This window comes from Osmerus mordax, chromosome 2, assembly GCF_038355195.1.
Source record: "Osmerus mordax isolate fOsmMor3 chromosome 2, fOsmMor3.pri, whole genome shotgun sequence".
Classification (NCBI taxonomy): domain Eukaryota; kingdom Metazoa; phylum Chordata; class Actinopteri; order Osmeriformes; family Osmeridae; genus Osmerus; species Osmerus mordax.
The window spans coordinates 5,706,552-5,720,352 of NC_090051.1; the positions used below are offsets into that span (position 1 = coordinate 5,706,552).

Below are 13,801 nucleotides of genomic sequence, written 5' to 3' on the forward strand. Positions count from 1 at the left end.
TGCTGTGAAAATGCTCGTCAAGGTAAGAGACGAGAGTGAGCTCAACCAAGGCAAATTCCACATATCTGCAAAGATACGTTTGAAAACTAAATTCTAAATGATCAAGGGAGAGCATTTAAAACTCTGTTTTGACCAGAAAACACAACATGCTACAAATGTTGGGAAACTTGAGCAGGGTGTTCACATGACAGGGAAGCATTGTGTCTCCCGTAGCCAGTGGAGTTGGTTACAGTCCGGATCAATTCAGGTTGACGCAGGTCCCCAGGGAGAGCTTTCCTCCAGACACTACAAAGAGATCTGAGCCCATGCTGTCCAACAGGATGCCTCCCATGGTGACGCTGTCACAACCCCACTACAGGTCACATTCTAAACAGTTGGGTCAATAAGGGTCAGGACAGACACTAACATGATCAAGTGAACTGACAGAAGGTGCAAACAAATATGGTAACAACATCCACTGCAAACAAAATGTATCCATTCAATTATATCCATAGCTAAACACCAGTGTTTAGCTACCTCCGGCTGAACTGTGCAATGTTTAGCAAGCTCTATGTGCTGGCTAAAACTGTTCTCTGTTAGACAAAGGCCTAAATCTCTACAGTAAACATCAGTTCCTGCTGCTCCCCTTCAACAAAGCACTCACGGTTACGTGAGACTAAAGTGCCCAGTCCTCTTGTTACCAAGGCTCTAGTCTGCTGTGTCAGAGTGAGGCTGGCAAAGTACACACAAAGCCTTCCTGTTTCAAGGCATCCAAAACATAACAAGCAAGAGGCGAAGGATGTTATTCGCAAACTGCATTTGCTGCAGTGACATGGTGCTTGTGCGTGTTAGTATAATATGTAAGAAGCCCCATGGGAAAGTAGGGAAGACACATTTAAAAAATCTCGCCAATTTCCTTCTTTCCCCCTCTCACTCACACACCCAGCAAGTTTCATGTCGAGACGATTTGCCCCAGACAGACAGTGAGGGGAACAAAAAGCGGGGTTAAAAGCAGAGAGAGCCCTGTCAACGAGAGCCTGAGGTGAACTAGCATGTGGGCGTAACCTGTTGCCTCGCCTCCAACTGCCTAACATGACACCACTGCCCAACAGGGACGTCCACATTACGGAGAACCACACAGCAGCTCAGAAACCAATTAAAAGCTGTTCATTAAATAACAAGGATATGCTCCATTTGGAAGTCTGAAAACAAATTTGACACGCACACAAAGTTCAACCGGCCTGTTTTTCAGCAGCTGCAGAGCAAAACAGCAAAAACAGAAAACCGGAGTGGGTGCTCACATTCTGGTGGAAAAGTATGTCTTTGCTAGAAAGTGTATCTGTCGTTGTGTTTTTCTGTGTGTGCAATTATTTGGTAATAATGTTTTTGCGAGAGTCACTTACCGAAGATATTAGTGGAATGTCCTTTCTTGGCGAGGGGCTTCAGCTCGTTATGGCCCCATCCGTACTGTCTGTAGCTATCCCAGGCGTGCTTCATCATCTACAACACAAACACAGCCTGGTCAGACACTAGAGAATATGCACACCTGTATGGAGGCTGTAGCCCAACACACATATCTGACTGAACATTTAAAAAAACGAAATGTCTCCATGCAAGACAGATGTATACCAAGCAGGGCTCTAGAGTGCAACCAATTCGTTTGATAACAAACGAAGCGTTTGTTATCCTAAGACGGAACTGACACTCATGGTTGGATCATATCGTGGTCTAAACCAATCAGAGACAGAGATGGGGCGGGTCTTTGCCTCTGATTGGCTGTGGTCCAGATATTCCTGTAGCTCCGTGCTGTGTGATTGAAATTACGACCTGAGCACCAGAGAGTCAGTTTAGCAGACCTGGGCATTGCATAACCAGCCACAGGCTGTCTCAATCCGGCCCACGTGAGGTAAATCAAAAATTAAAAATAAATAAATGTGTTGAGCGGTAGTAAATATGTAGTCCTGAAAGACTACAGTGATCAGGCGATTTACATATGTGCACTTGCGCAACCTCACCGACAGGAGAGTTAGCTGTTGGTTAGCCCTCGAAAATGAAAAGCTTTGCCACTGATTAACTTTTAACAAGACATGGACTTCTAAGTATCTGTTTACTGAGGTCAAAGTGAAAGCTGTGAAGAAAAAAAACTAACGCGGACATAATAAGAACTTGACTGATTCAGTGGGCGCGGGCTCATGGTTTGCTAGTTGAACTGCAGACCCTGATCATTACCTGTCAGCTGTCCTTCGCATATCCACCTCAGACATTCAGACAGATTTCGATGCACTTGTTCAAGCCCACTGGATTTCTCTCACAGAACAAAATGAACTGAAAAAACGTATTGCTTTTTGTATAAAGTTGATCAATTCCACATCTTTAACATACTGCAAAACAACTTTTCAGTGTTTGTGAAGATTAACTGGTTACAAATAATATGAAACACTGTTGTTGTTGTTTATACTGTTTATTACTTATATAATCTTTCCTATTTGACCTACACCAAAATCTAAAATATTTATATAAATATTTACAGAATATCCTTATTCTTCTGATAACCAGTAGCAGCTAATCAAAATATATACTTTACTGCTTTTTACAATGGGAGAAAATGAATAGTGAGCAAATTGATGAGGCCCTCCAACACATTTCAGGTTTCTCATGTGGCCCCTTGTAAAAATGAATTGCGGACCCCTGAGTTACGAAGCTGGGCCATGGAGCTAACCCATGGAGCTAGGATTTTGATTCTAGGGAGAGTGTGGCAAGATGATTTAGCCAAGGCCATAGGGCAAGAAGACCAAATTACAGGTGTTGGCCATCTGAAGGGCATGGGACAGCAAGGTGGGACCCGCTATAAGACTTTGAGCCATGAAATGTTAGGTCTCAGTTCAGGGAAGCACAAAAAATATATTTACCTTCTTGTTTAAGATCATTTACATAGTATATATGAATGTATATGGAGCGTGATAAAAAGGTGACCTTGAAATTGTGGCGACGCAATGAAAAATTTGGGTGCACCTAAATTTTGTGCTAGTGCACCTAAATAAAAAAAGTTAGGCGCACCAGTGCAACCAAGGCAACAAGTTAGTATGGAGCCCTGCCAAGGCTAACACGCATACTAAAGACCACCATTTTAGAAGACGTGGCTTGGCTGGAAAAAACAAACACTATTTTTCATCAGAGGTCAGGATTAAACAAGGGAAAAAAGATAAGCTTAAGTGGATCCTAGAACACATCTGTGCAGGCTAGGCAAGGATGGCACGAGTCACTGCCAGCACCTGTGATGGGAACAATGACACTACAGAGAGTGATGTCCCAGTTGTACCTACCCAAGGGAGGCCTGGTGTGATACCCTGTCACCCTGTTTCCAGGCCCACCCCCACACCCTTTACTCAGATCCCCCAGGGCCTGCCTGACCACAGAGCATCTCTCAGCCTGCCTGCGTTGTCTAGTCTGCTAAGCTGAAACGAAAGCTAGACTGTCCTCCTATCTTGACCTCAGGCTGTGTCTGAGAACCAGTAAGAGGTCAGTAAAAATGTGTTCCTTTGTATTCTGGGCTGCAGACACAGAGGATTACATCAAACCAACACATCAGGATATGTAGCCACAGGCTACTATTGTGTATTGGCAAGGCACTACAGTACAGGTCATTTGGCCATACAGACAAAATTAACTAAATCAGATTTCAACTCCACGATGGCACTCTGATCCAACTAGAAGGGCAATCAGAGGCAATAAACTAAAGACCAGGATTCCAACTCATTAACATTTTACAGATTCTAAAACATCCTATGTCAGAGGTCTTCCCCTGCAGAATGGGTTGAATGGTATCATCCAACATACATCACTCATAAATGACATATTTCAAGCATTAACTGAGTATCAGCTTTCCTTTCTAGACATGCATGTTAGCATGTTGCAGGGCTCTCGAACACCAGATATTTATAGCTGGGTTTGAAAAGTGAGCTTGTAATGCTTGGCTCTGGTTCTGTCTGGCTGAAACCTCAGAGATTCCCCAGAGGCAGCGCTGCACTGGCAGGAAGTCACACTACGCTGGAATAGGCACAATGAGAAACAAGGCACACAACATGCATTCGAGTGGGCAATCGTAGCGTGCAATGTTCATTAGCCGGAAGGGTTGGAAGATTGTGTTGACAATGTGGTGACTTGTTATGTGAGATCCATCCTTTAAGACACTCTTGAAATCACTTTCGCCCATGTTTCTCTGGCCAGTGTCTCCAACCTTAACTCTTACATCTCTAAAATACATGTTTATAGGTCTTGGTCTCTGTTGATGACATCTTATCTACCCATCTATCCCGTCTTACCACGTTTATTATCGTTTGAGAGCCTGTTGGAGGCTTTATCATCGTTGTCTGGCAGCCATCTTGAATGGCTACGTACAGCATGCTGTTATGAAGCACAGCAGCAACAGCTGGCTGAAGACAAGACATCTGCTCAATGAGGCTCATGCTCCGTGGTGGTAACATGAAAAGAAACAGCCTATTAGTTTCTCTTACATTCCAACTCAGTGGCAGGTGTGTGAGATGAAAAGAAAAAAGAAAAGAATTACATTCATACATTTATATTTTACACCCAAAGACGCCTGTTTTCACAACGGGAAATTGACCCATAATTGCAATTTATTGTATGGCTGTGAAATCCAATATAGATATCGAAGAAATGATAACAAGAGAATTAAACACCAATAATTGTTGATGGGGAAAGTAGGTGCAGCTTATAATTACATCTCTCTATTAATGTCAGGAATCTCTGTCTGTCTGGCTAAAGATGCACTTCTTCCGGGAGTACAACGGTACTTAAAGGTGACATGACATGCAGTTTTTGGATGCTTTTATATAGGCCTTAGTGGTCCCCTAATACTGTATCAGAAGTCTCTTTCCAGAAATTCAGCCTTGGTGCAGAATTACAGCCACTACTAGCAGTCCCACAAGGAGCTTTCCTCAAAACGCGCTGTTTTGGTGTCTGTAGCTTTAAATGCTAATGAGGAGCGGAGGGGCGGCACCATGCGCTAATGTTTACAATGGATGTATAGCAATGGCTGTAGCCCCGTTGCTGTAAGATGCCTCGAATTTGCCCATTCTCATCTGATAACCCTGGTTTGCAGAGGTACACACTCAGTCATTTCAATGAGGGGTAAGGCGGATATCGCGCGCGCCATAACACCAACAGCAGAACGGTTATCCAAATAACAAAGAAGTGTACAAAACTCACGTTACAGCATGTGTATTCACACACATAATTGATGCCATCTACCTTTCCATTAGTGACAGTAACTCAGATGTTAGCTGCAGAGCTAACGTTACAGACACATTCTAAGGGTAGCAAGCTAGGTAACCATATACAGTAAAGCTATAAAATGATATAGCGTTTGTTAACTTACTTGTCTGAGGTTAGTAGCTGGACGAAGGAGAGTTAGTACTGATCCAGAATAAATTTGATTAAAATGATTTTTGTTTTCCTTTGTACATCCAAACTGAGCAAATGTAATGCTTCATTCGTTTGCAAGCCATGATGTCTCTTGAGGATAAAAACACTTCCACGGTCGTAGCTCAGTTTCTTATGGGCGGGCCAGATTCTCTGGGCGGGCAAAGCAGAGAGAGGGAAGGTAACCTTCCTCCTTGTGACGTCACAAGGAGGAGATTTTCAAACAGAGCAATTGAGCCTTCATTTTCTCAAAGGCGGAGAAGAACACCCAGGGCTTGGTTTACACCTATCGAAAATTCTAGCCACTGCGGGACCAAAGGCAGGCTAGGGGAACTCATATTAATGTTAAATAACCTCCTAAAGTGAAATTTTCATGTCATGTCACCTTTAAGAAAGGTTTGTTGGATCCAATGTTAGTTTATTTCCTCCAGGAACACAATGACACTTATTGAGGGACTTGTTGCACTTGTTGGTTAGTTGTAACTTATTTAACTACTTGTACTCGCTGTAGATTATATTATATATTATATTATTGTTGCTTGCTTTCCTACAGGTACACTCTTGCACTTTTGACGGAACCTAAAACAGGCATAAGATATTAACAATATTAATTATGTCAGTGCGATACAGAAAGTCCAAGACTATTTTACAGATGAAATACTGGCTAACTAACTAACAAAGACTAGCTATATTTAAAGTGGATGGTTTATTTCAGTAAGTGTAGCTGGAAGGTCATTAGCTACAATTGTTGCTCATTTTCTATGGCTCTGGACTAAACAAAGCCACAACGGTTTAGCCTAGAAAGACAACAGGGTCTTGATTTTCATTGCTTTAGGAATCATCACTTGCTGGACCACCTTTCAACTGGCAATTCACAAATACGTTTTTCAAATACGTTTTTGCTATTGTTACATCCCCAGTCCTGTCATGTGTTGTGTGTGTTTGTTTTGCTCTGTCTCTTTTCTGTACAGGTGGCACCAATCACCCTCATTCCCGCTCATCAATGACTCCTCCCTCCCGTTAGCATGTCCAGCTGCTGGTTCCTGTTTTCCACCATCCAATCCCATCATCCCCTCAGCTGTATATCTGTTTGTTCGTTCAATGTCTTATTTTTGTCTTTTGGAGGTATCTTTCTGTCTCTCTCCTTGTGCGTTTGGTTTTGCGACGTTGTGGAAACCGGAGAGACCTGTTCACTGTTTTGTGTTGTACTGTTATTAACTTTTGTTTATTAATTTATTTTGTCTTCCCAGGGAGAAGGAGAAGCACCTTGTGTGTTAGGCAAGACGCCCTGGACTTACATCACCCGTAGGGTAACTTCCTTTTCTAAGCACATTAGGTTAGACCTGGGCAGACCACCCCCTGTATTTAGGTTAGGGCGTTCTGCTCGAGTGCCAGTTAACAGGTATTGTTTGTTAGGACAGGTAAAGGGGAGTGCTGTGTTTTGTGTTCTTTGGTCCCGTCCAGCCCCTTCTCCCTACTTTTACTGTGGCTAATAAATGCCCCTTTTGAAGCGGTAACTTTGTGTCTGCACCATTGTTTGCACCCACGACTCCATACCTATTTGTCTGACTGCTGGAGGGGGGGGGGGGGGGGGGGGGATTTCTGTTTCATGTAGAAACAGAAATGACACGCCGTCGTGTAAATAAGATAAATAACATAAGGCCATTTAGTTTGTTTTATAAAAGAGCAAGCTATAGACCTGTTTTATAGGAAAGGTAACCTTAAATGACTTATTTTGTGCGCTATATATTTTTTTTCATTATTAACTTGACATTCCAGCAGGGGCGGGGCGCCCCCCTGATATAATGGTAGGGGAAACACTGCCCTATACTGCCTACTGTTATTCAGAAGCAAATTCGCTTTTATAACCGATACGGCCAGGTTAGCAGTGGGTGCTGACTGATGAATCAGCTGTCTTTAAGGGTTTTAAGGATGAAATTACTGGATAGCTAACAGAAAGACAATATTAAGTGGACACTGTCAGTATAGATCAGTGAATTTTGTCACATAAATTAATGTGTGTGGGGGGGTCAGATGGCTGAGCGGTTAGGGAATCGGGCTATTATTCAGAATGTTGCAGGTTCGATTCCCGTGCCAAATGACGTTGTGTCTTTGGGCAAGGCTCTTCACCCTACTTGCCTCATTGGGAATGTCCCTCTACTTACAGTAAGTCGCTCTGGATAATAGCATCCGCTAAATGACTAAATGTAAATGTTTACTGATGTCAAAACTGCCTGCACATTGCAAATGTGTTACGACATTATAATCACCAGCTGCATCACTGACATGGGCACTATTCCTACCACTAGCCTCCTTGGTCGTTTTTTGAGGCATGGATATAGCAATCCACGGCATACGGCAGGAACAATGTTCGTACAAATTTAGTCTCCTAGGTCAGTTGTTGTGTCTTATTTATGTACATGCAAGTGCTGTGTGGTGAATTATTTGATCGACAAAACATAAGCAATTGATAACGTAGGAAACAGCAGACAAATGAAAGCTACATAATAATTTGCATAAATGTACAAGAGCATTGGCAATTTGTTTAAAATAATGAGAAATTGCTTTTATGATGTGCATAAGTGACCAGAATAGATATTGAGGTTGAACAAGTACTTTAGAGATGACAGAGAATTTAAATTGTGATCTGAGAAATATAGGTACCAAAGCCACTGAGAAGAATGGTTATCACCACCGGCATCACAGGCTTTGTGCCCTATTTATAGTTCAAGTAATCTGTATTTGTGTTCCACTGACGTCTTGATCACCGACTGCATCACGGGAACTGCACTAACTATCGCTAACTGTGCCCCATCTATAATTTCAGGAATCTGTGTGTGTTTGGGTCACCAATTTTATAATGGGAACAGTGCACTATAGTTCAAGTAATCTGTAATTTGTGTTTCACTGATGTCTTAAATCAATGACTGCATCACGGGCACTACTATATAACCGATTACAAATCAGCATCCTGGCCAGCCTTACCTTTTAACAGGATAGCAGCTAAAATACATAGATCAAAGAGAAACCTGTGATTTGGTAGTTAAACCTGTGTCCTCTCACCCTTTTATATCACAGCCAATAGAATACTGTCTCTTAATATTAAATTAGATGATATATGTTATGTTATACTGCCTCTTAATATGTTAAATGTTATAGGTAATGTTTTCATTTAGCAATTTTAATCCACTTTTATCCAAAGCGAGGTACAGTGGGATTGTGGACCTGGGACCTCTGGTTCTGCAGTCAACTACTCTATCACTGAGCTATACCCCGGACTATACTGGACCTGGGAGTTTATAGTACTTCTGCAGATGTTAGTTATGGGTTTTGGACCGGGGGTTTGCAGTTTACAGTGGCCTGGTATTTATATCATTTCATTTTGTGACGTTGCAGGAAATGTATTATGCCTCCAATTACATAACTATACCCAAACCATGTCCCCGTCATGATCTGATGACTAATATGATTTTTCTGTAAATATATTTTGAATTGTTTTCGATGGTTAAATGAGACGCCTGATGAGAGCTGAGCTCCTGGGTGACGTACATGAAAACATTATTTTCCTAGTTGATCTCTTTTCTACAGTACGCTTGCCAGATAAGCAAGAGGGTGACATCCTTTTAGAGTAAATCGTCTCTTCATTCATGGAGAACCATACTGAAGGAATGAGGACAAAAGACAAGAATACAGAGATAAATACATGCGAGAAATTACTGGTAGATCATTGAAGAAGATTTAACATCAATCTGTTAAAGTGGGGTGGACAGTGTAGGACGGGGTGGACAGTGTAGGACAGGGTGGACAGCCTATAAAGTGGGAAGTCTGCAGTGCGGCCAGGTCTGAAATCCTAGAGAAAGCAGCCTGCAAGGAGTGCTGACCTTCACAATGGCAGCCAAACTCTGGCCCTCCAGGTGCCAATGTCCTGAAGAGACACAACCTGCCCTCTGCAGCCCCCCTAAAGAGAGGGAAGCAGAGCCATTCTGTCCTCTGCTCTCCTGCCCTCACCAGCCCACCGTTAAGTCAGCCTGCTGTATAATATTCATTATTCCCTGGGAATCACACCCGCGGGGACCAAGATTGTTACCCTGCCGTACTGTCATAGTTGAAAAATCGGACTACCTTAAGCGAGGGGCCTTTCCAGACGCTTTAGAGATTTGGGAAGGTGTGGTTAGAGTTATGTTGCCCTTGGCAACCTCCGTAGTCAATTTGATTTATTCGAATTACCCCGTAAACCCTGTCCCCCTCATGGATGGATCACATGAGGACTAAAGTACAGCCCTTCAGAAGACGTACGAGAACAGTGAAAATGTGACACTAGATTTGCAACCCGCTGTAAATACATTCACAGGATACAGGCAGAGAGGGTGATAAATCCCCCCCAAAAGGAGTCCAGTATGACAGTGAAGGAATCCATAAACAACTTTTGGCATGCGGTCCAAACATATAGCAGCCAATGATACACCTTCTCCATAGTAACATATGGTCACTCCAGACACATATAGCTATTTAAATCCCCATGGTTTCTGAACACCTCCAAGTGCTATATATGCTTAGTCTTGACTATGCTGATATACTGGTCGCTTTGGTCACCGCCCCTCAACCATGCTGGCATTGCACACCCACTCCCGGCCTCTGCAGATCCCACAAGAGTGTGACCAATGCTATACACTCCACTGCTTACCAAGACCCAACATGCCCTAATGGAGGACACACACGCGCGCGCACACACACACACACACACACACACACACACACTCCTATAAGGGCTGCTTACGCCCCCTTTCATCAAAAGGGTTACTATATTCTTTAACAAAACTTGTGAAGTGGTTATTATTGAAATGGGGAAAAACCTTGAGTTAAAGGTGCTCTCTGCAATGCTTTCTGGTGCTAACCGTAACACACCACGTCTGTCTACAGCTTGCTGAGACCTTCACACCTCATAACCTACACATGCCTAGTGTATATTCACATTGAGCAATCCACAGTAGTGTGCAGCCTAATACAAAGACCACAGGCTAGTGATTGCAGCTTTCCTACTCAGATTTAGCAACAGTATTTAAATAGCACCATCTTCTACTAGCAACAGAAGCTATTTAAGGTAGAAATGGATCAATCGCTGGACTGGAGATTGTGGGCTGCACAATGAACAAAGTGCTATTCCATGTTGGAGGATGTATTACCCTTTACCAATAAAAGTGTGTAAACAGCATGAGAAAGCCTTGCTTCCATGGCAGCAGCCAACGTACCACGGGGGCTCCACACATGGACGTGTGCTCTGACACGGACCGCAACGTGTGTGGTGAAGCAGCATGCAAGCCCACCTGCTATGTTTGTATGCAAAGAAAAGGAGAGATGGAAAAGATGAAAAGGTGTTGGCCCTCTCCACCTATGATATCTTTCACATCTCTGTGGTGCCTCCATTGACATCCCTGTTAAAGACCTGCTTAAGCTATTGATTTAACCAAACTTTAAAGACACAGTGCCCTGCACACAACATATCGTTGCTAAGATCTACTTAATCTCATAGCAAATGCTAATGAATGCCGATGTTCTGTGTCCTGAGAACTAGGTAAAAGCTTATGGAGGAAGGTCAAACTGCCTGGTGACTGATGCCTGTTTCTAAGCACATCACAGAGCCCAGAATCCCCTAGCTATGACAGACTTCAGAATAAGACAAACAGCACCATGTTCTTGGTGGGTACATTTTTGGAGAAAAAGCAGATTTGCAGTGGGCTGGCCAAATGCACAAATAAGTGGTGCTCAAACAGAGAACAAGATCATTACAAAAGAATGAATGGGCAGGGTGTTGGGTTGGCGCTGTCTCCACTGTGAGCACCAGAAAACTCACTGTTGCTATCTAGCAACGGATGGGCACGAGTACTCTGAACATAAAAATGTTTAAACGCTGCCATTTAGCTGATTGGAAACTATGAAGCATCAATGTATAAATTGTCCATGGTAACACATGTCCCAGACTGTCTGCATAAGGGGTGGATTTTGAATGTTCAAAAAACAGATTTAGTACGCCCATCCCCATGTAGCATGGGTAATCGGGCTGCTCGGCAGTCCTCCCGATTCTTTCCATCACTGGTAATCAACCTCAGGATGACTCGCAAGCGCGACCATTTACCAGCTACACCAACAAAAAGCTATCTATTCGCTGGCGCACTGTATACATACTTGTATACAGTGAGCTTTAAAAATTTCACATCAACTACATCTACACAGAACTGTGCCATCCTACCTCTCGGATCTTGTCTCGTTTCTCCTTGACGTCGGGCTCCGCGGGGTCTCCGTCGTTGACCCCCACCACCTTCGGCATGGGCACGGGCGGCAGGGGTTTGGGCCCGTCCTTCTTCTTCAGGTCCTCCGCCACCTTGTTCTTCTCCGTCTGGATCTCCGCCTGCAGCTCCTCACGGGTCTTGCGCAGCTTCTCCTTGGCCTCCTGCAGGGCTCGCTCGTGGTCCGCCCGGATCTTGTCCCGCAGGCTCTCCTCTTCCTCCCTGCAGGGGGGCACAAGACAGGAAGTCAACACAGACGCAGCGACAAGGAAGTGAAGCAGCAGAAAGGAAAAGACACGTGAACAGGAAGGAAGTATTGCACAGAGCGCTGAAGGCTTCAGGTACAGCAATCGATAACAAGGTCTGGCAACACTTTACATTGGTTACATGGTAGTTCATGTAACCTCAATGTAAAACATTTTGCGTACATATAAATTGCAATTTAATTGAGCGTTATTAAGCGGTATTGTTTATTACAAAAATGTAAGAAGGCAGGGGGGGAGGTACAAGGGGTATGCGGATGTTCTAAAGTTGCAGTTGAAGGTCGTGTTACTAAAACTAAGCATCCACTTACCCCTAGTGCAGTTCTTATATAACTACAATGTTGTAACTGTAGGTATTGCTTAACACCTTTATGCAAAGGTAGCCAACACCACTGTCATCTCTTAGTCCCGACTTCTAATGCACCTTGTTAAGACCATTTCAATAATCAAATTCATTCCAAAAGTAACTTCTAGCTGGAGGGGGCCCAGATATCTACATTTAGTCATTTAGCAGAGATATCTAGACACTCTGAACTCTGAAGCATGAGATGGGGACATGGCTTGAGTCAGACTACATCAGACCAGCTGCTGCCTTGACTGACAAACAGTACAGTAAAACTTGAGCTGACTCTGCCATAGCGGTGGGAGGAGTGACAGGGGAGAAGAAGAGGGACAGAGCAAGTGAAATAAAATAGAGCAGGGAAAAAAAAGACTTCCAGAATTGACAAGTCTACTGAGGAAAGACAGCATAAATAATACATTGGGAAAGGGGGAGGGGGATGGAAATAAATAAAATAAGTTAATACATTTAAAAAACTTAAATGGGGTCATGTTGAATACTGAGTTACAGGAGACATGCAACATCACGACTTCCTGAGTTGACACAGAGGGAGCATGAACACACTGGTGGATGGATGTGTGCTGCATAACCACTTAGAAACACGACAGCCTAGTGTCTGCAAACATACATTGAAAGTAAATTCAAAAGTCTTTCTCTAGAATTAGTCGATACACTCTCCCAACCCACTGAAGGGCATGTTAGGCAAGTGCCCACACTAAACTTGCGGTGGAATGCTTCTGTGAAATGTGGATGGAGATGTTGGGTGACTAACAGCTTGATGTTTGAGGAGGCATGGCAGTGTGAAATGAGAGCTCAAAACATCAGCTCTAACAGCTGTGACCATAAACACCATAAACAAAATAAAACGACACCAACGCACTGGGTCTTATGTGGCCAAAAACACCTGAGTTAGCGGCTTTACAATCAGCCTTTGCATTCCCCTTCAGTCGCCTTGCTCCTTGCACACTGAACTCAACTGCAGCAATGATTTCATGCAAGACTTAAAATGTCAAACACGCAATTAAGAGCATGTCAACACCTGCCTTGCTCCATTATCCTGACAAAGATGAGACCAGGCCCAAGCAATCAAGCCTGCCATGTCGCTTAAGCAGACCAGACCAATCACCCCACAGCTCTGATTAGAGCTTCCAGTCGTGTATGGTAATCACTTCCTCCTCTTCTTATCCTCTCACTGGAATCTCTTCTCCAGAGGTCCCCTAAATTTTCTACACTGTGATTGTAGCAACAAAGCTCATTGTCAACAGTCAGTCATGGTAATAGCAAAGCTCCATGAAACTACGCAGATCCATGAAAATACAGACAATTACGGAGGTTAAATGTTGCCATGGTAACACATTTGTCACAGTTGGCACTTAATTCCTTAATTGACCAATCATGGTTTGGAGGGAAAACAGGCCTTCTGTGACTAAAACATTTGAGAAGCCAGGGAGAGAGGAGCACTGAGTCATTATTAAAGTAAGACCATGTTAAAA

General features: G+C 43.4%; 1 protein-coding gene across 1 annotated transcript in view; it reads right to left on the reverse strand.

The window, feature by feature from the left end:
• man1a2 (mannosidase, alpha, class 1A, member 2) overlaps window positions 1-13,801 on the reverse strand; it is a 45,723-nt gene that overhangs the window by 20,558 nt on the left and 11,364 nt on the right. The window contains exons 4-5 of the mRNA XM_067252952.1: window positions 11,669-11,927; window positions 1,383-1,479 (exon numbers count right to left, since the gene is read on the reverse strand). Coding sequence (XP_067109053.1) covers window positions 1,383-1,479; window positions 11,669-11,927 — 356 coding nt within the window. The remainder of the gene's footprint in view (window positions 1-1,382; window positions 1,480-11,668; window positions 11,928-13,801) is intronic.